The sequence below is a fragment of the Notothenia rossii genome (genome assembly GCF_949606895.1).
Source record: "Notothenia rossii genome assembly, chromosome: 8".
Taxonomy (NCBI): Eukaryota; Metazoa; Chordata; class Actinopteri; order Perciformes; family Nototheniidae; genus Notothenia; species Notothenia rossii.
In genome coordinates, this window is record NC_136906.1 from 16048233 (window position 1) to 16073419 (window position 25187).

Genomic DNA, 25187 nt, shown 5'->3' on the forward strand with positions numbered 1-25187 from the left:
TTCTTTCAAAAACGTGTCGATATTTGATCTCAGGGAATAAAACCGCTGCAGCACAGAGCCACGGCTAAGCCAGCGCACATCAGAATGGTAGAGTAGGTCCCCGTATTCAGCATCGACATCAGAGAGGAACGCTTGAAATTCTCTGTGGTAGAGCCCTCGTGCCCGAATTATATTGACAGTTTTCACAACTGTGTTCATCACATCGCCAAGCTGGACTGACTTGGCACAGAGGGCTTCTTGGTGGATGATGCAGTGCATTTTGACAGCCTCCCCTCCGCTCTCTCGCACCTTGGCGCATACCATAGATGCCATTCCTTTGCGCTCGCCTGTCATTGCTGGAGCCCCATCCGTTGTTAGTCCACACAGCTTGTCCCATTTAAGTCCAATCGAGTCAATTGCATCTGACACAGCTTCAAAAATGTCCTTACCAGTTGTTGTCCCCTTTAGACTCCGAAGATCAAGCAGTTCCTCCGTAATGCAAAAATTATCATCAACTCCCCGCAAAAAGATTAACAGCTGTGCAGTGTCCGTGGCATCTGTACTCTCATCACATGCAATCGAGTAAAAATCACAAGCACAAGCTTTATCTGACACTTGCTGCTTTAAGTTAGCCGACAAGTCTTCAATTCGCCGCACAACCGTATTTCTAGACATGCTAACGTTGTTAAAATCCTGCATTTTCTCCGGGCACATTATTCCCACGACTTTAGTGAGGCACTGTTTGATGAAGTCACCGTCTGAGAAAGATTTCCCATGTAGGGCAATGAGTTGAGCTACTTCATAACTGGCTATTGTAGCATTTTCTTGAGCTTTGTTTGCACGGGAAAAAAACTGTTGCTGGGTTAGCAGGCTAGCTGTCATTTGCTTCACCTTCTCTTCCCGCTCGGCGCCAGTGTAGGACGTGAAGGTCTGATGTTTCGTCTCGTAATGTCGTCGTACATTGTACTCTTTCATAACGGCAACCGTTTCATTGCAAATCAAACACACACACTTCCCCTTGGTTTCTATGAAAAAATATTCATTTTTCCACCGAGTCTGAAATTTTCTGCACTCACTTGCGATCTTGCGTCTTTTTGGTTCCGCCATTTCTGGTGACCCTGAGCAAATTTTTTCTTTGATTGCTTGCTTTGTAGGGACGCTGCCTTGTTAAAGACAGTAGCTCCATCTAGTGTTGAAACTAAGAAGTACAATACAGTTAAACGCAAATATTATGTGTGGGCCATAGTCCATTATACTTTTAGACTTTGAAACGGGCCAATTAAAAATGGTTGGCGGGCCGCAGTTGGCCCGCGGGCCGTAGTTTGGACACCCCTGGATTAGAGCGTAGTGAATATTTGCATCGCGTCCGGTGTGAACGTAGCATAAGACCAGGCTCAAAACCTGAGGGCATCGAGCATTCACAGCAGCGGGCCCTAGGCTCTGGAACACTCTGTCCCTCCATGTGAGGTCGGCCCAGACCCTGTTTTTTTTTTTTAAATCAACACATAAAACTCACTTTTTCTCTCTGGCCTTCTAGGCTTCTCTTATCAAGAATAACTTTTATCCAGGACCTTTTCCCTCTCTAACCTCTCGAGGTTTTATTATAGGGAAACGGTTTGTAGAGTGGCTTAGGCAGGCCGGGGAGCGTTACGGTTCGTAGACACAGCGTACCTCCCTATGTCTCATCAATTTCCAACTAAGGCTCCAGTGGGGACCTTGTTCCCTGAGCGTGCCTCTCCACCTATGTTTCTTACTCTCTTACTTGCTACCCTTTGCCCTCAACCTATTCTATGGGAGTGCTTGTTCTTCCGTCTGTCTGTCTGTGTCTGTGTATTCTCTTGTTCCGATTAACCCAGCCAAATGTTTTCTTGTTTTGTGTCTATATCTACGCCGGGATCCGGAGTCGAGGCTGATCTTCTTGCTGTAGTCCTGTGTCCTGGATCCTCTATCATGGAGAGACAGCAAGCGCATTTCGTGGCATCTGCGGGCAGTGGCAAGTACTTCCGGTATCTGCCACGGAGGCCGCTACTCCGTGGTATCTGTGGCAAGTATATGCCACAGATGCCACAACTTGCCGTGGCAAGTATATGCCACAACCATGCCACAACTTGCCGTGGCAAGTATATGCCACAACTTATATATGCCACAACTTGCCGTGGCAAGTAAATGCCACAAGTTAAGAGTTAAGAGAAGGTTTACGGTAGCTGCCACTCGCCTTCCGTGGCAAATGCTGATATTTAAACCCGTATTTATCGCGTAAAATGTCGCTGTTTTGGCATGACTTTATCGGACTGATATGATCTGTTACTGATGGTCCGATCATATTTTTCAAAAAGATTATATATTATATGTTCTATAGATTTTACTTGGAGAACGTGGTTTGTTAAAATAAATAAACGTGCTATTTTTATGATAATACTCAAGATATATTATTAGTACGTTTACATAAAGATCGAACATTGTTGACCAGAGGTGGGAAATAGGCTAACTTGTATACTCAAGTACTGTACTTGTGATTTAGAAATAGCCTACTTGTACTTTAGTTGAGTATGTAAATGGTATGCTACGTAGTAGGCTACTTACCCCACTACAATTCAGAGGTAAATTGTGTAATTGTAGCCTACTCCCCTACATTTATTTAATACGCTACATTTAGTTACTTACAACAGATTCTGATTAATGATGATACATATAATCAAGTCTTAAATCAGACTTTATAGTTACTCCTGGAGTAAATTCACAAGATACCCTACTACAGTATACAAAGTCATTAAAACTCGCTGCACCTTTACCAGCTTTGAGAACACTTTCATGATCAATCATTATAATGAAAACATGTAATATGCACTTTAAGTATATTGTTATGCTAATCATTTTTGCGCTTTTACTTGAGTAACATTTTAATGCATGACTTTTACTTGTAACAGAGTATTCCAACATTTAGGTTGGCTACTTCTACCTTTACTTCACACTAGAACCAGCAGGGGTCGCTGTATAGCCTACCTAAAACCACCAACGTGTCAAATGAACGAATGCATTGATTTTCAAGGTACAATGTTATTTTATTTATCATACTAGAACACAATGAGTGTTGCCACTAATCGCCGTGGCATGTGCCTTGGCATTTGTGGCATCTCCCACAAGTATATGCCACAGATGCCACAACTTGCCGTGGCAAGTATATGCCACAGATGCCACAACTTGCCGTGGCAAGCATATGCCACAACTTGCCGTGGCAAGTATATGCCACAACTTGCCTTGGCATTTGCGCATGCTGAACGGGAGTTGCCACAAGATGCCAGAGTTAAGAGAAGTTTTACAGTAGCTGCCACTCGCCTTCCGTGGCAAATGCTGATATTTAAACTCGTATTTATCGTGTAAAATGTCGCTGTTTAGGCATGACTTTATCAGACTGATCTGTACACAGGACTGATGTGCGATCTCTATTTTTCAAAAACATAATAAATTATCATTTATATTCAATTTTACTTGGAATAGCCTACGTGGTTTGCTAAAATAAACAAACGTGCTATATCTATGATAGTAGGCTAAACATAGGCCTATATTGTAATAAAAAAAGAAATATTGGCAAGTGAGCGTTGCAACGCAAGCCCTTGGCAATTGTCGCTTCTTGAGGGGAGTTTCCACTGCTTACTACGATAACCAGGTGTATTCTTACTAGTAAAGACAAATAATTAAAAAATAAATATCTGTATTGACACAGCAACGTGTACAATGGTGTTATTAGACTTGGCTACAGACTTAGGGCAATACCATGAGAAGGATAAATACTTAAATAAACATGAAGAATGTTGTCTTAAGCATGATACTCCAAGCAATCCTCATTTAACCGTATAAAGTTGATTTAATATGTTGAGGAAAGAGGGTTACAATGTAATATAATTACACCCTTGTTAAAACTTTTTTTGTGCATCAGTAAAAAGGTTATATGTCATGCATGCAAATATCAAATCATTGTGCTGCTAATTAACATAAACAGATTTTGATATTATACGTTGTATTTATTTTATTTATCTAAAATGTTGAAATCTTTGCGTTACAGCAGTGATAAGGGATAGGAAACATAAAATAATAATAATGAAAAGAAACAGGAAATAATTTACACATTATTAGTAGATATTTATCTACAGAGTATCTAAAGATTAAACAATATAGCCTACTGAATATGTAAGAATATACTATAATAAACCATCTTACTAAAACCAATAGAAACATATATTTGTCTTTCTTAACCCTTTCATGCATGAATTATGAAAGCCTCACTCGGGATTTTTTTACCAGGTGTTTTTATTGCTCTTGGGGCATGAAAAACAAGATTTTAACTTTAGTTTACTTTTATCTAGTTTTTTCAAATTTAGAACATTTAAAAATACATTTAAAAAAAGAATTTTAAGGATGATGTTTTATAATAATATATCTTGAGAATTATCATAAAAATAGCACGTTTATTTATTTTAACAAACCACGTTCTCCAAGTAAAATCTATAGAACATATAATGTTTAATCTTTTTGAAAAATAGAGATCGGACCATCAGTAACAGATCATCAGTCTTGTGTACAGATCAGTCCGATAAAGTCATGCCAAAACAGCGACATTTTACGCGATAAATACGGGTTTAAATATCAGCATTTGCCACGGAAGGCGAGTGGCAGCTACCGTAAACCTTCTCTTAACTCTTAACTTGTGGCATTTACTTGCCACGGCAAGTTGTGGCATATACTTGCCACGGCAAGTTGTGGCATATATAAGTTGTGGCATATACTTGCCACGGCAAGTTGTGGCATGGTTGTGGCATATACTTGCCACGGCAAGTTGTGGCATCTGTGGCATATACTTGCCACAGATACCACATCTGTGGCATATACTTGCCACAGATACCACGGAGTAGCAGCCTCTGTGGCAGATGCCGGAAGTACTTGCCACTGCCTGCAGATGCCACGAAATGAGCCAGGCCCTACTGCTATCCTGAGTTCTGGATTAAGTCGTGGACTTCGGGTCGTGGCTAAACCTGTCTCTGCGGTCCTGCCTGGGTCTCGTCGTGCTGCCTCACTGAAGGCTCCCACAGGATTTTAGTTGACATCTTCGTAGATTCATCTTCTTATTACAGACACATGCATTTCCTAACATTTGGACTAACTATGCTTTAAAATGTATTATCTCTTCGATTTACACACGGCATCTATTGCACGTCTGTCCGTCCTGGGAGAGGGATCCCTCCTCTGTTGCTCTCCCTGAGGTTTCTCCCATTTTTTCCCTTTAAACTGTGGGTTTTCTCCGGAAGTTTTTCCTTGTACGATGTGAGGGTCTAAGGATAGAGGGTGTCATTTTTCTCATACTGATATTCTGAACAATCTGTGTTGTTGTATTAGCTGTAAAGTGTCTCTACTGTAGGCTATTTTTATTATATGTAAAGCACAAAATCGTTTATAAATGTGCTATATAAATAAAACTTGATTTGATTTGATTTGATTAAAGTACTCTGCCACACCACTTATATACCACGTGCGACTTCGATCTTTCAAATACAAGGTTGCTTGTTTGATTCAAGCTCTTGTAGTCAATATGTCAAGGTATTTATCCCTAACATTTTATCAGCTAACAGACACACACTAAGAGGATCTTTATAAACGTATAGTTAAGTATTGCACATCTTTAAACATGACTCTTATAAATCACTTTTAAAACCAGCGACGCAGTACAGTGTCAGCTTTTCTAAAATAGAAACTTCAATGTTCACATCTTTCTAAATGATTCTACTTTTCAATGACCTACAAATAATCCTAATAATAATCCCATGTTCAATCTTCCAACTGTTCATATTTGCACACAAATGTGTTGTTCAACAAATTTGAGCCTTTGCCACGTTTATTTGATCACCATGGAAACCTTTGATCTCTGAACACGTTGTTAGCTCAAATATAAACACCTGTGTCATGGAACACGATGATCTCATAACTCCAACTGACATGCTCAGAGCAGCAGACTTCAGATAATGGTTAATGGTCCTGCCCTCAACAGCTCTACGCCAATTATGGGGTGTCATCATATGCCGTTTCCATGGAAACGCATCCCTCGCCATAAAACACGATATCGCTGTAACTCCAATGGACACGGTCCGATCATCCCCCAAACTTTGCTTGTATATCACTGCTCCATGCCTCAACAGCTTTACGCCAAATCTGAGATCTCACCATAGGCTTTTGCCATGGAAACGTATCCCTCGCCATAAAAGACGATGTCGCTATAACTCCTATGAAAATGTTCAAAAGTGCTCAAACTTCACATGTGCGCTAACAGTCCAGCCGTGAAGACATCTACGGGACAGTTTTGAGATTTCTTCAAATGTTGTTGCCATGGCAACACAATGCTCGCCATGAAACACGGTTTTCTCATAACTTCAGTGAAAATGCTCCAAATGGCCCAAAACTTCAAATGTTTGGTAACGATGCAGCCATCAACGCATCTAAGCGTATTATGGGATGTCATCAAATACCGTTGGCATCTGTTACAAAATCCAAGATGGACAATAAACACAGAGACTTATGCTGGCATGAATGTGGCAAGCGAGGTACATTGTTGCACCTACTCTGGTAATGCCCAGCGGTAAAAAAAACTTTGGTCAGAAGTAATATCCTTATTGTCTGAATCTTTAAAAGTTAATTTCCCTACATGTCCCATTGCATGTCTACTGGGTCTCAAGCCAGATGGCAATCTTGCAAGGACTACCGTCGGCTCTGGACATTGGGCTGTTTAGCCACAAAAAGACTCATCCTATTAAACTGGAAGGAACGCAAACCAGCCTGCTTTACTAGGGACTCATGGCTGAGGGAGTATCTGGACCTACTGAACATGGAGCGTGCAGCTTCTCTGCTGGGGGATTTTGAGGGGAGACAGGAGGATTGCGGTTCACTGCCCGCAGCTCTCCTATCTAACCCTGTCAATATGGCATCTCCTGTGTAATGTATAATGTATTGTGTATGTAATGTCCTGTGTATGTCACAATCAGCTGTCTTAGGAAGTCATCCTTGCATCCAACCCCCCCCCCCCCCCCCCGTTACGTTTTGTTTAGTTGTTTGTTGTTACATGTTTTGATGTACGGTTTGTTATCTGGAGCAATGTCTGTTTATTTAAAAAAAAAAATAATAATAATAAAATACCGTTGGCATGGCGACAGATAATTCACCATCAAGATAGTTCAAAAGTTTGCAGTCCAAATATTTTGCTTTTTACCTTCTTTTCTTCTCTCATCACACATTCAAGCCCCCAGTGTTCATGTGTCACATTACATTTCAGCATAGCAGTTTAGCGTCAGCTTTTCAGCATAAAGCATTCCCACTAGCAATTTATTCAGGAATTGCATTCTCTATAGTTCAATATGGGATTGTATCCTCTCTGAAGCAACACAAACTCAGCTAATCCAATACCTTGTGGTCTTTACAATTGTTACACAACATTTTAGTGTATGGAGCTTACTATTTTCTATGAATGTTATTATTTTCTTTCAATATTAAAGACAATGAAAGATGTTGTTACTTGATCTTACCGCTCCTCTGCTGCTGGCTCCCTGAATCAGAGAGAGAATCCCGCGAGCTCCAGACACATAGTTTAATGTCTCAGAGTGACTGTTATTGAGATCTTGCAGGAATTCCTGCAGTCTGGGAATTTCTGTAAAAAATGTAACATACTTACATTACATTCTTAAATGTACATGTTACACTCATTAGTATCTTTACATATTTATTGGAGGAGATAAAACAATTTTGTCATCCGGGCTCACTTATGGAGAATTTAATCACCTGTGTCATCTGGATCCAGACATTTCTTTCTCATGAACTCTTTGGAGCTCACTGTGAAAACCTTGAAACATTCCTCACTGAATTGTTTCTAAAAAAAGAAACAAGTTTTAATATAAAAGCAGATTTTCTGTTTTGCACAATATTTGTGTTTGATTTGAACTCAATATTACTCACCTTAATGTCTTTTAGCTTGCTGAATTCTGCCCTCACTTTTCTCTTGGCTTGCTCGTTTTGTTTTAGTATTTGAGCACGAACACCAGCTGCTGACCTATATGAAAATATTTGTATTTGAAGAATTACATAAACTGCATATACATCCCATCTCATATAACTTTGCATCTTGCTCTTGACATCACATGCCTCAGGCTCGAAAATGACATGCCCAGAATGAATGAGTCTATCTTCACAACTAAAAGGGGTATATGAATAATATTTGTTATCAAAGCAATGATGCACCTGTGAGTTGGCTGTGTCAGAATCAATATAGTTGTTGCTGTGTCAGAGTAAATTCAGATTGAACATTGAACATTTAAATTCTAATCTCCGCCTAAAAAAAACACATTATCTATTGTGAAAACCACCCTTTAATGATGGAATAGTAGCCCAGAACCTTTAGGGATCCAAGCTTCAATACAACATAAGTACCCTGTGTCACGATAGATCATAATTAAGTGAAACTTGACATTTTTTAGAGAGGTTTAGCACAGGTAGGTCCAGGCGGACTCACCTTTGGGTACATTTGGTACATGTGGTTACCATCAGTGCCATTTGACCTTACTCAGATACCACACTGTAAACGCTTTTACTGAAATATCACTATAGGTATTCATTCCATCCAAATACAACTGTTTTTGATCTTTTTGGAAAATTCACCCAGACCTCTATACCTTTTTTCACCACAAAGCGTAATGGGGCGCGAGCTGCCAGTCAGACCTATGCATTACGCAAGGCCGTATCTCTGGAACCCATTGGTCAAATTGTGTGATTGACACCTCTTTGCAACCGTTAGAGCCAATATAATCGAGGGACTGTTCATACATCCATATACAGTAGACATTACCATTGGTCACTTAGAATGACGCACACAGCATGCCCTAAAGCAGATGCCCCGGCCGGCTAAACATTATACCCCGTTTATTACAAATAGATGTAATGATGGATTATCAGTAATCATTTCAGATTGACACAGAGACATTGGATTAACCTTCAGCAGCGTTTTTATGCAAAACAGCAAAGGTAAGACATATTTATAGCTATGGCTCTGTAAAAGTGAAGTTGTTTGTTGCTGTTTCCTGGCTGCTAGTTCGGTGATGAGATTTATTTCAATGGAATCTGTGGAATTTCAGCTTTTATATGACATGTCGATTGTGCAGATAGCATGAAGTAGAATAATCGCTATCGCCAGTTATGTGCTAATGTAGCATTAGCATGTTTTCGTTAAGTGCTGATTTAGACACTTGGTGTTGGAATTGTGTTTCATTTTGGTAAAAATTGTTATTATCGTCCGTTATCCGAGTTTCTTCCCGTTAAGTGGGTATGCCAAATTAATAGGTTGTTAAATGTTAACAAGCCCGGGGATGGTGTTTCTTACAAGATGCCAGTACCGGGGGCAATCGGGCTCAATAGGTTAATCCATCATAAATGAATACATAAACTGCATATACATTCGAGGATATCTTATATATCACTATGCATCTTGCTCTTGCTTTCAATTACCAGAGAGCACATGAAGTAGCGTAATTCAGCATCACAAAGTGTTTGTGAAGCAACAACATTAGGACAGAAATAAATTCCTGAGATGTTGAGGAATCAAGACACACATGCAGACAATTGAGAAACATGGATACTGTTATGATCATGAATAACCTGGTTGATCATGTTTCAAGTGAACATTATATCCCTGAATACGATCAAAACCAGGATACTAATGTGCCTGTTAACGTAATCAATGTTTCCATGGTTTCTCCTCTTAGTCATCTCCGTCTCAAGCGTCAGTTTCTAAATTGGATGTTACATTTAACTGTGTACTTTTGGCATCTTAAACCACTTACTGATTGCCTGAACGTCCAAGACTATCAGACTTGGTGCAGATAAAATGAATCTGCCGACACTCGCCACCATTTCCCATGAGGCTGTAGGATTCTTCCAGGATCTCCCAGGATTCTTTTTCTGAAGCTGCTCGATTTATCTCAGCCACAATCCACACAGTAGAACAACTTCCAACAACCTGGAGGGGAATACAGCAAATAATAACCGTTACATCGTCAGTGTAACCTTCCACATTAATCAGCATTGCATGTGGATAAATCACCTTTTTCCACATCGTGTCTCTGCTTTTGTTACGGTCCCCGTTTCCAGGAAGATCCACAAGTGTGACGTGCTGGAGAAGACGATTGTTCGGCACTCTGACAGTCACACACTTCACCAGTGGCCAATACAACCTCTTCACGTCTTTAGCATCTTCCTCTTTTGACTCACTTCGTGTGTATTTGACAAATTTAGCAGATAATTCTTTAGCCTAAAATAAATCATAAAACAAGAGCCAATGCAAGGCCATTTATTTTACATAAAAAAACTTTAACTTTAAATTGCTTAAGAAAATTATGTATATGTGAATTATTACAGCATAACCTTAAAGAAAGAGTCAATTTGAAATCCTATCACTGAAACAACAAAATCTGAATTAAATATAAAAGTACCAAACCGTACGTTTATATTTTAGCAATGGGGAACAATTAGGTTTTACGTGTTTAACATGATTTAAATGTAAAGCTGGTAGTGCCTTAAATTATCTTGGATTTTCTTCCCTTATGATGCATAAAGTAGACATGGTTTTGTAGTTATTGTAATTAGAGTCCAGATAGGTTAAGTACAGATAGAATTGACTTTCTCATTTGGTGATCTATCATGAAACTACACCAGCCTTTAATGTCAAGGTGGTAAATGCAAACCTCAATAGTGCCTCAAAAGTGCCTCAAAATTCCAAACCATTTCGCTCTGTCAGACAGGAAAGAATGTGTTTTATGAAGTGATAAGTTTGAGTATTAGTCTTACTTACTGTATCACTTGTCAAAATCTTACTCTTGGAATCGAGAAATTCTGGAATTTCTCTGAAGTATTTTTTATCCATGAAGTTTTCAGGAGATTTGTTTTTCCATTCTTCTCCATACAGCACTGACAGCTTTTCAACACTGTCTTGATAATCTTCATCTTTTTCCTGATCTTCGTTATCACCAAGGAAATTGAACAAGGTCCACAACTCCTCTTTCCACTCCTAAAAGAATATGTTTTATTATATGGCATGTTGTGTAGTCAACATATTTATTTGCAGCTTCATCATAAAAGTTGAAATAGCTCTAAGTTAACAAACATATTTAGCTAATTTTACCTCTTTTGTAATGAACTCGATTTCTGCCTCATACTTTGGGTTACGCATGTTAGCCTCCACTTTAATCATCACTGAGGTACATGCACTGATGCTTCCAGAGGGCAAGAGATTCTTCACTCCAATGACGGCATTTATCAGAGAGCTCTTTCCAGCCCCCGTTTTACCAAAGACGCCGACCACCTCCCTCTTGTCTGTCTCCAAATCTTCAATGTTATTTCTGTTGTGCAAGAGTTTGAATATGGGTTATTGATCAAATTAACAAATGTAACAAACACTAAATGATTGTGTTAAAATCAAGAAGAAATCCATCTGCATGTACGTACATCCTATTTAAACATAAAAGTATCGTCAGACTAATCTTTGGACTTTAGAAAATGTGGACTTTTACGAATCACAACAGTGTCCTCAGTGCTGTATGCTTTCGACAGCTTTACTATGGTCTCTGTGGGCAGCCCCATAGGGAGGCTGTGGCTAAGTGGGTAGAGTGCTGGACTTCGAATCGGGGGTAGCAAGTTCGAGTCCCACTGCAGTCAGCATGTCGTTATGTCCCTGGGCAAGACACTTCACCCCAAATTGCTCCTGTGGGGATTGTCCACAGTACTGAATGTATGTAAGTTGCTTTGGATAAAAGCATCTAACATGTAATGTAATGTAATGTCTCTCTAAACTCTTTCCCCTTGCTTGACAACACCAATACTTACTTCAGGAACTTGTTGAGCTTGTCGTCTTGCTTAGGTAGTTTCTGATGGACATATCTCATGATATATTTCACATCAGACAGAATGACTTCTTCTGTAAGAGTACAATTAAAGAACTATTCAGCAGGAACCAATAACCAGTATACTGTATCCATTAAGATATATTCCCAATGAAGCAATCAAGAATACCTGAGACTATATTTTTCATCATGTATATGGCAAGTATCTTCAAGTTTAAGGCCATTATAATTTTATAATACCTGTGTTGCTACATATTAGTAAGTTAATTTCCTGAACAATAAAACATTAAAACACATTACCTGTTTTTTTTCCTCGTATATCCTCACGTGGTCGTTTTCTGGCTGGTGATTGGCTAGACTCACCCTTGAGATCCAACTTCCTCTTTCCTTGTTTATTTTTTGTAAATACCATGTATATATATTTTTTTAATTACATTTTTTTTCAACATTGTTTAGATAAAACAAGTTTATTATTGTTTATAAAATATCAATAAAACTGCATATAATACATAAAACACTTTGTATCCCACCTTTATCATTTGTTTTGCTGGTGGACGGACACACCTGAGGATGTAGAACATGAACATTTGACTCTTTGTCCTCTCACAGGGTGCTACAGGCTTGAACACACACCAACATTTGCATTTAATTTACCATTCAAAACTCTATGCAAAATAATATATATACTTCAAAAATGGCTATCAAGTGATCACATTCAGCATTTCTTTTACTGAATGAACAGCACTATGAACACATTAAACAGTTCACAGTTCTTCGGTTAAAGGTGACTTTGTCTCAAGACGCTTCAAATATCAATGCATGAAGGATTGAGTCAAGTTCAATGATAACAAGCATGGTCCATTTAAAGTTATCATTAACTGAGCAGAAACAGCTTCCTGTGAATAAAAGAAATACTCTTGGTGGCCATGTCAAATGTTGAACAGACAATGACAATATAAAAAGTGAATTAAACTGCATTCAACTAACTTCAACAGAAGATTCAGATGTTTCCGGATCTGTTGTGTTTTGTTCCTCCTAGATAGAAAAGAAAATACTCTCAAATCTATAATAGTGTAACGTCCGAGGTGTTAAGGCTTCAATGATACTTCTGTGTAACAAAAACTCAGGAACTTAGTACTTTTTGGAGCGTCCCATATAGCGCCTCCGTTTATTATTGTCGAGTCACACCACGTTCTCCTTCACCACACCAGGACAGACTGCGCATGCTCACCACACATGACCTCTCAACCCAATGCTTAGAATAGTAAAGAACTTTTATAAAATGATATTAAAGTCAATAACATATATTACACTCCTTTGTATGTAGATCGTACATTTATTGGGATAAATGAGACCAAATACAGTATCTGTGTAAAAATGCAGACATTACCTTTAACAACTTGAGTCTCTTTTTGAATTTTGACTGTGGTCCCACAATTGGGATCAAGGCAGCAATGTGATGATCTTCCAGACAGTAAAGACTTTCCTTGTCAACTTTGTGATCTGTAAACACAATTTAAATGAAGAAATGTTAACCAGTTGCACATTTCTGTAGATGTTTATTTTGCATGGGGTGAAATGTGAGTTCAGGTGTTGAAAATATGTTTTGAAGAGCATTACAGCCTCATAATGTTGTCTGAACTGAATTCATATTGGTAATATGTTGTCTTGATTTCAGTGCTGCTGAAAAGATGCTACAGAAAATGAGTTACTCTGAAGTTAATATTTAATAGTTTATTCTCTGTGTGAAGATGAAGTCTTTATGATTGTTTAAGTATGTCAGGGATATGTCAGAAAGTTACTGCGCAACGATGTTGAGGCAGATTATGTGTCTTCAAGTAGATGCTTAGATATTTCAGTATTGGAAGGTCAAATCGACTTTGTATAATATTTTTTCCCAACAAAAACCATGGTAATACTTTACCTTTAAATATTTGTATCCATTCGCTGAGATTCCATTCAGTTAATTTGTTGCAAACAAAATCATCCATGATTAAGAATAGCAACTGGAAATTAAACAAATAATTGTTTTAAGGCGAGACACGGCAGGCAAAAACATCGTCTTTCATGCACTGGTCAATTTTGAGATTTTGTGCTATTTTGATTCCATAACCTGTTTTCTTTCAGGCTTTTGGAAGGAAAACGTACAAAATACACATTTAAGTGTTTATTTTACTATAGTTTGTCTATTTGCGTCTGTAGATTTCTCCTAAATTCTCCAAAAGTTAGCATTCTAACGTAACATAAAGTACCGCGACCGCTGTTTGCACCATGTCATCAGAGATATCGTTGGAAAGCTGTTTCTCTCCTGCACAATCTCATCGGATCCAAATATGGTCATTTCCTTTGTATCAGCAACCAATCATGAAAGTACAAAGGGGTCTTAAACCAAGAAACGGAATCTCATTGGCTGGTGTCAATTTCTGACAGCGTGATTCGTTCAGATGCGTCACGTGGTGTGTTAAAACACTTCCTGGTTAGCTTTCCGCTAGAAATTTAAATCTCAAAATGGCAAAAGAACTGCGAAAAAAACGTTAAAGAGAAGACAACAACAATTGTCACTTGCACAAAGCAAGGTTATACAAAAAACAAATGACACCGAACATGAAATACCTTCACGGAGTGCGTCGAGGCGCAAGCTGTCATCCAAAGAACAGGAAGGTTTATCTAGCGCCTCACTGCAATCTTTAAAGGTTGTTTTCTCAAAATGAGTTTTTTCTCCAACTCTGAATTTTTTTTCTTACCAATACTTTACCTCTGTCTCCTGGGTCGTGCAATTGGGTCCTATACCTTGAGTTTCTGAGTTCGTAAGAGAACGAACTGACCACAATGGACTCAGCCGATCCAAAGACATTTCATGCCGCCCTGTCAGCCCAAGGAGAGAGGATTTTTCATCATGAGGAACAGCTGGTCTTAATAAGCCAAGGAGTTAAAGAGCTTGTAGGAAGCCAGGCCAAGCTCCAGGATTCCGTCTCTACCCAGATACAACAGCTGACGGATCACATGCAGAAATTCTTCGCTCACCGCCGATGAAGTCATTCACAGCTGACTGCTTTCCTGTCGAGGATCCTGCTGACGCTGTCAAACCGATCCAGGCTGTTTCTTCCTCACTACGGCTGGCTCTTATGGAGAGGTTCTCTGGAGATTCCATGAACTGCAGAGCTTTCCTGGTGCAGTGCGATCTGCATTTCCAGCACAACCCAGGGGCTTTCTCATCAGTCCATGGTCAAGTGGCGTTTATTGTGTCCCATTTAACGGGAAGAGCTGCAGCCTGGGCTACTGCAGAATGGTCCAGAGACACTGAACTATGTTACTCATTAGCCAACTTCACAGACACTATGGGTCACATTTTTGACCACTCGTCACCTGCTACAGAGGGCAGCAGAAGGCTTCTTCAGATGCGCCAGCACAACCGTTGGGTGGTTGATTATGCCATCGAGTTTCGCACGGCAGCAGCGGACAGCGGGTGGAATGTTCCGGCTCTTCGTGACGCTTTCCTGACTGGACTTTCGGATCCAATAAAGGACCAGCTGGCTCCTCTGGAGTTGCCACAGGATCTGGAGTCTCTCATCGCTGTGTCCATCCAGATCAACAACCGACTTCGGGAGAGGGAGAGAGAACGCCAGCGCACCCGTGACGGACATCCCAGTTTCCAGGGCTTTCCTCGGAGAGCCGCTCCGACAGGGGAAGTTTTCCTGCCCGCGGCTTCGGACCGTCAGAGGACAGCGCCTAACTCAGACGAACCCATGCAGTTGGGTAGGACCAGGCTTTCTTTGGAGGAGAGGCAGCGCTGCCTTTGGGAGGGTTGCTGTTTCTACTGTGGCCAGTCGGATCACCAACTCATCTCATGTCCGGGAAAAGACCAAGCTTACCAGCCAAGAGGAGGGCGCTGGTGAGCAAGCTTCCCACAGACTTTCCTCCTCGACCAGTTACCCAGATAAACATTTTTATTAACAATAAGGCCATTGACCAAGGAGTGCTTATAGACTCAGGGGCTGACGAGAGTCTTATGGACTGGGGCATAGTCAAACAGCTAAAAATAAAAACTGTTTCGCTATCTTGCCCTATTAACGCCAGTTAATTTTTTTTTTTTTAATTATTATTAATAATAACGTTTGCATAGACATTTTCAGGGGCGGACTAGCCATCTGTATAATTTCCCCGCAACGAGGCACCCCCTTTGACAATCCACTAGCGCAGTGTTTGTGCGGAAAAGTTAAATTAATTATCATCTATCATCTACTATCAGGTGTCCACAATTCATTTCCATATTTTTGAAGGAGTTTTGTCGACTCATACGCGCCACCGTCAGCTTGTCATCAGGATATCACCCTCAGTCAAATGGACAGTCGGAGCGTCTGAACCAGGAACTGGAGACTACGCTACGTTGTCTCGTCTCTCAGAACCAGACTACCTGGAGTGACCACCTCACAAGGGTCGAGTTTGCCCACAATATTCCTACGGCGGCCACAGGTCTCTCTCCGTTCCATTGTGTTAATGGTTTCCAACCCCCGCTTTTCCAAAACAGCGAGAAGGAGGTTACGGTACCATCGGCTCATGCCATGATCAGATGTTGTCGCCAAGTTTGGGCTGGTGCTCGCCAGTCTCTCCTCTGAAGTTCAGCTCGGATGAAGGCTGTTGCAGACGTTCATCGCAGGGTCGCTTCCTCCTACAGACCAGGCCAAAGGGTTTGGCTTCCCACCAGGGATTTACCACTCCATGTCGCCTCAAAGAAACTGGCTCCGAGATTTGTGGGTCTTTTTCCGGTGTCCAGAGTAATCAACCTCGTGTCTGCACGCTTGCAACTCCCCAGGACTATGAGAGTGCATCCGACGTTTCACGTCAGTAAGATCAAGCCAGTGTGTGAGAGCACACTTGTTCCCGCCTCCAAGCCCCCTCCACCGCCCCAGTTCTTTGAAAGGGGTGAGGTTTAATTGGGTCCTATACCTTGAGTTTCTGAGTTTGTAACACTGTTGACAGTATTTTCTGATTTATGGAGTGATAAAAAGAGATATCCAAAATCCCTTCAGTAAAAGCCTTAGATACTAATATGACTACAAAATGAAACAAGAATTTTGAACCTGGCTTTATCCAAAGTTCAGATTTCGGTTCCTGAAATGTGTTAAAATATGCACATATGTATTGAGATAATGGCTCATTTGCATATTTAAACATGCTATTTCAGAAAACTTGTAATACAAAAAACAATTACCTTATTTTAAGTAATTAACTAGAGAAATTTCTAGCTGATATCTTTAAATTAAAAAAAATTACCCTATTCACCTGTGGTCTCGCCTTAATCAACAAAATAACTACTTGTGAGAGTTTTGATATTTTAATGGAAAAAGAAAGGGTTATTAAAGTGATAATGGCAGCCTAATTAAAGTGTTTATAAGAAGCATATAGGAAATATTTGTGTGATCACAAGATAAGAACACATTTCAAATTATTTTCTAGGAGAGCCTGCTTGGTTGTTTACTTACCTGCTATTTGCATTTCTTGTAGACGTTTACAGAAACATGAGCTTTCAATTTTCCAGTGGAATGGAATATGAAACATTAAAATAAAGGTTTTTTGAATCAAAGATAAATTATTGTCAAACTATCCAACAGTTTACACAAGTAGAGCTTAAATTAACATTTTAATCTTGAGCTACTCTATGCCAGAACATTAAATGGCAATTTTCTTTTTTGATAATTGTTTGGTATGTTCAAGAAAAAATGTCATGGTTCCAGATTCTCAGATGTTAGCTTTCTTACTTTTAGAGTGTTTTCTATCAAAAACAATTAAGTGATTATAAGCGTCTTAAAGGCTAGCAAACTTGATTCCTCCCAAATAAAACAGCAACATTAATAATACTAATCTAATGATATAATATAATGGTATAACGTATTCAAATACTGCCTCCAGTGATTGTAATATTGTAAATGTTTCCTTGATTCTTATCTTAAAATTGATGTTCAGGGCCGAATGCCATCAGAAATTCTCCATGCTGGTGTTTTTCCCGAGAAATATGTTGCGTTTTTGTGGCACACTTGGCTTTCCATAGGATCTCCCCTCTGGGATACTTTCCCGCTTAATGACACTTTTATGTTCGGTTGTGTAACATGACTTTTCAAGTTTCTGGTTTCTTGTTTGTTTTCTGTGATGAAATTTGTATTTATTTAAGGCAGAAACACAGAACAACATGGTACAAAACAAAAACATACCACTTAAAAAGAACATACAGCTCCCTTACCAGACAAACAAAAACACGTGAGTTGGTTTTTAAACAAATGTAATGTTAATGTGGTTTTCAAGAGCCTGGGAAAAAGGTAGCAACCACACAAGAAGCCCTAACACATTAACATACAACACATTACAATGTATTTAATAAGAACATGACTTATAAAACTAACAATGAAATAGAAGAATATCAATCGTTCCAAAGCTTACCGTAGCGTACAGCCTGTTGATATGAAGCCAAAAGCAGGTTAAAGGAGTCTCTCGCTCAGTATCCCATAACTGCCCAACCCAACCTAGAAAACGAAACTTAAAGTATTGTTGTTTACGCTGAGAGGTGTGGAACGTTACTCCTCCCACACTAAATTCATCATGTGTTATTTATTCATGTAATGCTTCTGTTTTGTATGCATTTTTAAATGCATTTGTGTCTGAAATGTAAACCCTTGCCATAATCCTATTCCCTGTTAAAGTTGTCCTTTTCTCTAATCATGTGGGTACTTTTATGTCAAGTGTTTGTATAATTCTTACCTCTTAGGGTAGATTTAAGAAGTTTAGATTATGAAACAACTCACAGAATTCTGAAACATTACATGAGGTCTCTATAATGGTGGTACACTTTGGGACCAATCAGTAAGTAGCACGTTGGTGACATTAAAAAGCATGATTGCATTACCACTTGATACGTGCCAGGCAGGCTTTGTGTGGTTCTCCTTCCCTCCTGTATTTCTCTCTTATCCCTGTCTTCTCCACAGCTAATCAGCAGCTGATCAGTACCTGCATGTGCACCTGAGTCTGACGGCTGATTGGATCCTCTCACCCTCAGCTGGCCTATCAGCAGCAAGGACCGACCATAAAGGAGGCACCCAGGAAGTCTTCTCCCTCTCTCTCGCTCTCTCTGGGCCTGTTTCTGACTGCAGTGTTTAGAAACTCATTCTACTTTGTTTGTTCTGACTTTTGTGAATGTGTGTGTGTTGAGAGGTGGAAGAGTTAGGTGAGTCTGGGGTACCCTGTACATTTCTCATCACGTGAGGGTTTTTGTTTTAGTTGTTGTTTCAGAGGATAGATGTAGAGATAGGCCTGGTTTTGTTATAATTAATTACTTTGTTTGGCACAATCTCCTTTGTCGTCTCCTCCTCCTCCTCCTCCTCCTCCTCCTCCTCCTCCTCCTCACACAAAGAGTATTTATGTTCAGTTCTAGGTATATAAGGAATAAACCTTTTTGTCAACCTTTATGCTGACTCCCTCATTTGTATTGGTTGTGTGTTATTGTCTCCAGGTCCCCTAGACCTTAGATGGGATGTAACATTATACATTGATTATACATTTAAAAAGCTGCACCCTATACTGAACCGGTTTGGCAGGAAGAGCAAATGGACATTTATTTGTTTATCTAACAATAGAAATGTATGTTATTAAAAACCTAGAGCAGATAGATCCTTTAACATGAACATACAAGTGTATTGTTTTATTGGAGTGTATACCACATCAAATAAGAGTAAATAACAAGGAACCAGATAAGCCATCATTTATATATCTCTATTTCTCCTAATATGAATGAAAAAAACACAAAAAAACATTAATTAGCCGTGAGTTTTGTGCTTTAAAATAAGAGAAAACAGATCAAAATCGTTCTTTGAGAAGCCTAGTCTACATCCAAATCACCCTCCAGTAGTGCTGTGAACAATGTTGAGGATTTAATTAATTCATTGAAATTTCAGTCTAAACTTATCAAACAATGCTAAACAGAATAAAAACAGATTAAAAACCGGAAAATACATATTTAAAAAATACAACTGTTAAATCATTAAAAGCAAAACGTCTCTGTGACATCACAGCAGTGGATGAGATCCAATATCTATTCTCCGATACACGGGCATAGTGAAGACTTTTTCACCGGGGGATCTCATTCAAAACAAATCAAAGACAGCATACCAACTCATAGTTTGTCATTATGGTCAAAATGTTCCCAGGGGTCTCTCCTCCTCTCCAAAACAAACTGACCCAGAGAGTAAAGCTGCTTCAGCACTGAATAAAGCAGTTTACTTTTAAAGTTAGTGTTTCCTTGATGGATAAAAGCCAGAGAGGCTACAAGCTAATGAAAACAGTTCTGGAGGTTTAAAGTTTCATAGTTGATCTGTAAGTCCTCTACATTGCCAAACATTGGTACAAACCAAGGTGTTAACCTCTGATTGTCGTCCTAGAATCGGAAATAAATCTTCCAAGAAGTCCTGTTGCCTGAGCTCAGGTAAAAGCCTGTTCGTTAAAAAAGACCAAGATTTAAAGTGTTTAGTAAAAGTGTGCTGAAAACTGGATTTAAAAACGACATTTATGAAAGCTTCTGGCAGACAACTAAAATGCTGATGCGCACAAAAGCAGGGGTGGGGTGGATGTGTGGGTTGCTATTGACATGCAGATATATCTTAATAGACTGAACAACATGAGGTTATCATCAAACTGCTTTTTTTAAAATAGGATTTTAAAATGACATGAATTAGGGCACCACATTATGCTAACACTAAACAACACTCAAAGTAAACGGAAAAAAAAAATGGTTGAAACCCAATCAAGGGGCCTCATGTCTTTTATCCTCGGTAGGTTAACTGGCGTCTGCTGTTACTCTCCACTGATCAACCCTGAAACGTAAAGCAGAGAGACAAAGAGCGATGTTGTGAAATTGAATATTAATAACAAACACTTGTTAACATCTTATTAACAGTTTGGATCATCAGGTTCACTAAAACATACCTGTGCACATGATGGACGCACTGCAGCTGCTTGACCGGGTTAATCAATTCTGTAATAAAAGCACTGTTAGGATTTTCAGAAAACATGTCATAATCCAGAAAATATATATACTGTATATATTATATTGTGTTTAAATTTAGTTTTACCAAATAATTGCATCATCTGGGCACTCTGTCAGTTCTTTTCAGGTCATTGTAGTATTTCTTTACCAACTTAAGCTCATCACTAACATCTGAAAAAAATAAATAACATTGTTTCAAACAAGTGGATTCACTTAATACACTAATATATCGAATTTTTAATTACGATCAAATGTACAGTATTGTTTGTGATTTTGTTATGTTTCCTTTACCTGGGATGGAGACACCATCTGTTTTGAGTGACAGCTCGATTGATTCCTGCATCGTGCTCTCCAGTTTCTCCAAGATCTCCATCTAAATCAGCATTGAAATATTTATCACTTAAAACTGACATCTTTGGACATGTATGTTTGTGTTGCAGTGTTCCTAGTTGAATTTCCCTTGAATTAAGAAAAGTCCTTTTGTAAATGATAAACATTGATATGTGCAGCCCAACATGTTTCAGTGAAGAATTATTTCTGTAAGACGAAATATAAAATGTGACAAACCATCAAGTCTCTCAGCTTTTTCACCATGTTGTTTTTAGCCTGAGCAAACATGCCGTCCTTAGAACCACGTACGTGCTTTTCAATAGTTTCCCTCATGTTTCTCAGCGTGCCTTCTCCTTCAAATTCTTTTGCTCCTAAATAAAACAGAAACATGTTGACATAAACATTTTGCAACACAAAAATGTGTAGAAGTGTATTTCTATGTCTGTAATGATCTTCTGTCTTACTGTCATAGCATGGTTTCATGGTCTCCTCGATTGTTGTTGTCAGGCTGCTGTAGATCGTTTTCTTTTGCTCACGGATGAGTTTGTTGAGGTTTGTTTTCATTTTTTCTTCCTTAGAGGGAAAATGCGAAGCAAATATCGAACATATTTTAAGATCAATAGGTTACAAACAAGGCTGATCATTCCCTTAATTTTTTCCAGATTTTACCTGGAAAAGCAGTACATTATTCAAACTGATAGGACCTGTTCACCAGCACTTTGCCCAATATCAGAATATGCTATTGTAATCTTGAGTGTGTCTTCATGACTTGGGGCAGGGTCCGTTTTACAGCTGCAGTACATTTTTCAAAGCCATCTCCAATTCACGAGTTATTCCAGTACAATATATTAATATGTTGACTGATCAATATGCAGGGATGCAAACACACGTATGGTGAAAAAAGAGAGAACTATTCGAAGCAGAAAAAAAACAGCGTAATATACCATCTGACAGGCCTGTGCTATAATGCTTCAATGAACTGGCTATTCTTTATAATATACTCAGATCAATAGGAGACAGAGATGTTAAGTTATAAATCAAGGGTTTTTATTATTATTTACAGCAGGGGTGGGGAACCTTTCTCCTTTCAATTTTTACAACATCCTCTGAGGGCCGTACAAATGATTGAACTGCTTAAAAAAACTAAAATCACAGCCCATTAATTTGGCCTTTCTTTCATGCTGTGCAAAGAAAAAGCAACCTCTTAATCCAGATATTTTCCCATGACTCGCGCATGCACGCACGCACGTGCATGGTTGTGGCAGAAAGATATGGACAGAAGATGTGTGCGAATGTATTAAGTATCCTATCCATGTGAACATGATTTAAGTGGGGGGGGACTTTACCTCCTCTAGTGGGGTCCGGAGGCATGCTCCCCCAGGAAGATTCTTTTTTAAATATTGAAGTTAAAAGCATCAATCTGGTGCACTTTGAGAGCAACCTGAAGAGATCTATGGATACATCTCTCAACACCCATATGAAACAGAACTGTAAGCAGATTCTTCTTTTTGGATATTTTACAAATCACTCCCCTTTTAAACTCTATTCTTGTTATTTTAAACAACTCTTTTGTTACTGTCATATTGTATTTTATACCTGTTTTTCATTTAGACTCTAATGTCTCATTAATAATTATAATGATCATATCAAGGTGTGCCTTAACCTCACTGAGCTGAGGTTATTTGAGCCTCTCAGGAGAGAGCTCTCTTCCACCTGGTTGTAGAAAAGCTCTTTAAATTCTTTAGCATAGCTAGCTAACAAGATGCTAATAACAGCAGATTGCCACTGTGCTTACAACTAAAGACAGCCACGCAAACACTGCGGTGTGTACGGCTCCTTATGGGTACTGCGATATTTGAAGAGCTGGAGCGGCGTTCCGGTGCTCTCCGTCAGCACTCTAGTCTACACTCCTTTCCGACGAGATATATACCACGTGAAGACACGTTACGCTCGTGTTGTGTTCAAGGAACCTGCCCTTGGCCAGGAAAAACAGGCACTCGCTTGTTTAATTATTTTGCAGTCTAGATTTCTTCTTCTTTTTTTAAGTGAAAAGTTGTCCGTTTTGTCGGACTGACGGACGGGCGGACGGACCGACGGACCCCACCCCCAAAACGAAAACTCTTCGGTTCTCCGCGAATTACACAAGTCACCCAAATCAGCGTTAAAAAAGCGGGAGGCGCCGAAAAGCGACTAATTTGCATCACTGAATATGGAGCCCTGGAGGGTTCATAGAGAGAAAAATAAATAAAACGAGGCCACGTTTTATTAATTAGTGCGCACAAGATGTAATTCGTGGCCTTAATTTAAATAAAACAAGGCCACGCTTTAATTTGTGCACACGATATACTTTCTCGTTCGCACAAGATACTTTCTCGTGCGCACTTTCCCAATTATTACGCCATATTATTAGTTTTATGAAGAATATGTCCGGTCGCCAAGGCGCGTGTGTGTGTGTGTGTGTGTGCGTGTGCGTGTGTGTGTGGGCATTTGTTTATGATAGTGTCGTTCGTTCCGGTGCACTCTGGCAGGACTATAGCACTACATCGAGATTAAGATTAAACACATTTCTTTCACTTGGGAATACACATACAGTACAACTATGGAGAACCAGATTTGTGTAATTTACTGTTCATGGTCATTTGAACAAATGCCGGTGGTGTCGGACACACACAAACACACCGAACTGGAGACCATAAACGGTTTTGAAAACTTCTGTCAAGTAGTGATCATCTTCTCAATAAAATATCTTTGCTGATGTTTTGTCGAGTCTTCTGTCCAATCAGAATCAAGATTGTTGCCGGAAGTCCCCACGGAGAATAACTTTGCGGTAGAACTATTTTTTATACACCCATGGGTACAACTTCAGATAAAAATGAACACATAATGAAATATGACCCCCGGTTTGATGATATACAGTTCACAGAACCCTTACCCACAATTTAAAGTATTTCACACAGACTATCTCCTCTTTGCTCTTCTCTCTGTGTGGAGCAGCAAGTTCAGCTGTCAAAACAAAGTGAAAAACAAACAATGGCATAACATATTATTAATACGTCGTAATACGTCTATTTATTTTCTTCTCAGAGTGTACCAGAATGGGTAGTTTATATGTTAGTATTTCAAAAATCTCCTGGGGGACAATTCTGGGGTTAGGTTTTCAGCATGTGTGCCTTTTTATGTTATACAGTTCAGCTTTGATTCCATCATCTCATTAAACCTTATTTAAAAGCATTATTTAGTTCTGTGAAGGGATATAAGGGATATATGCACTGTACTTCACTTTAATTAATATTGTATGCTGCAAAGCGTATATATTACTGCAGGATTTTTTGTTGAATAGATTTGAGTGGTTCAAAATGTTTTGTTGCGATCTATTGACGAAGGAAAAAGTAGGTCCCGAGGCCCGACCAGTTGAGAACCACTGAGTTAAATCACTCATGCGGCTTTCACACCGGTGCTTTTCCCTTTCTAGCTCCGAGCTAGAGCTTTTCTGGTTCAGCTCCGGTTTCCCTTTTCTGCTCCCGCTCTGTTCACACCGCCCAGAGCCCGACTGGTGCAGCCGCTGCTGCATCATGACGTCACCGTTTACATCGCTGATTTGCTCCCCAACGGCGCTCACAACAACAACAACAACAACAACAACAACAACAACAACGGGGGACTGCGTCGGGTCGATTATCGTGTTGCTTTTAATCACACAAAGTCAGATTAAATAAAATAACGACTTCTCCAAGCTTATACTTTTCTCCAGAGTGCCGTGGTTAATTGTTTATTAATGTGTTTCAGCGGCATTTACCGACTACTGCAGTGCTGGCTGCTCTTCCACAGGAGTTTATTCTCCCGTTGGCTCCGGGTTAGCTAATACTTTAGAGCGGCCTCTCTAAAATATTCACTGTCTGACTGTCACACAAGCAGCTGATACA

General features: G+C 39.4%; 2 protein-coding genes across 7 annotated transcripts in view; both read right to left on the reverse strand.

Annotated features, from left to right (window-relative positions):
• Positions 1-25187, reverse strand: part of LOC307014607 (nuclear GTPase SLIP-GC-like) — a 37987-nt gene that overhangs the window by 4903 nt on the left and 7897 nt on the right. For 3 of the 6 annotated variants that reach the window (XM_079642626.1, XM_079642624.1, XM_079642621.1), the window contains exons 1-14: positions 17387-17453; positions 13828-13909; positions 13294-13406; positions 12891-12938; positions 12434-12467; positions 12204-12290; positions 11887-11977; positions 11186-11402; positions 10856-11071; positions 10109-10315; positions 9849-10024; positions 7972-8065; positions 7798-7885; positions 7545-7666 (exon numbers count right to left, since the gene is read on the reverse strand). In XM_079642626.1, coding sequence (XP_079498752.1) covers positions 7545-7666; positions 7798-7885; positions 7972-8065; positions 9849-10024; positions 10109-10315; positions 10856-11071; positions 11186-11402; positions 11887-11977; positions 12204-12290; positions 12434-12467; positions 12891-12938; positions 13294-13406; positions 13828-13894 — 1560 coding nt within the window. In that variant the 5' untranslated portion in view covers positions 13895-13909; positions 17387-17453. Of the gene's footprint in view, positions 1-7544; positions 7667-7797; positions 7886-7971; positions 8066-9848; positions 10025-10108; positions 10316-10855; positions 11072-11185; positions 11403-11886; positions 11978-12203; positions 12291-12433; positions 12468-12890; positions 12939-13293; positions 13407-13827; positions 13910-17386; positions 17454-18338; positions 18423-25187 lie in introns of those variants that run through there. The other 3 variants (XM_079642622.1, XM_079642625.1, XM_079642623.1) reach the window with 3 other exon arrangements.
• Positions 19566-25187, reverse strand: part of LOC307014608 (nuclear GTPase SLIP-GC-like) — a 29935-nt gene continuing 24313 nt past the window's right edge. Inside the window, exons 20-23 of the mRNA XM_079642627.1 lie at positions 21226-21307; positions 21020-21105; positions 20874-20922; positions 19566-20761 (exon numbers count right to left, since the gene is read on the reverse strand). Coding sequence (XP_079498753.1) covers positions 21032-21105; positions 21226-21307 — 156 coding nt within the window. The 3' untranslated portion in view covers positions 19566-20761; positions 20874-20922; positions 21020-21031. The remainder of the gene's footprint in view (positions 20762-20873; positions 20923-21019; positions 21106-21225; positions 21308-25187) is intronic.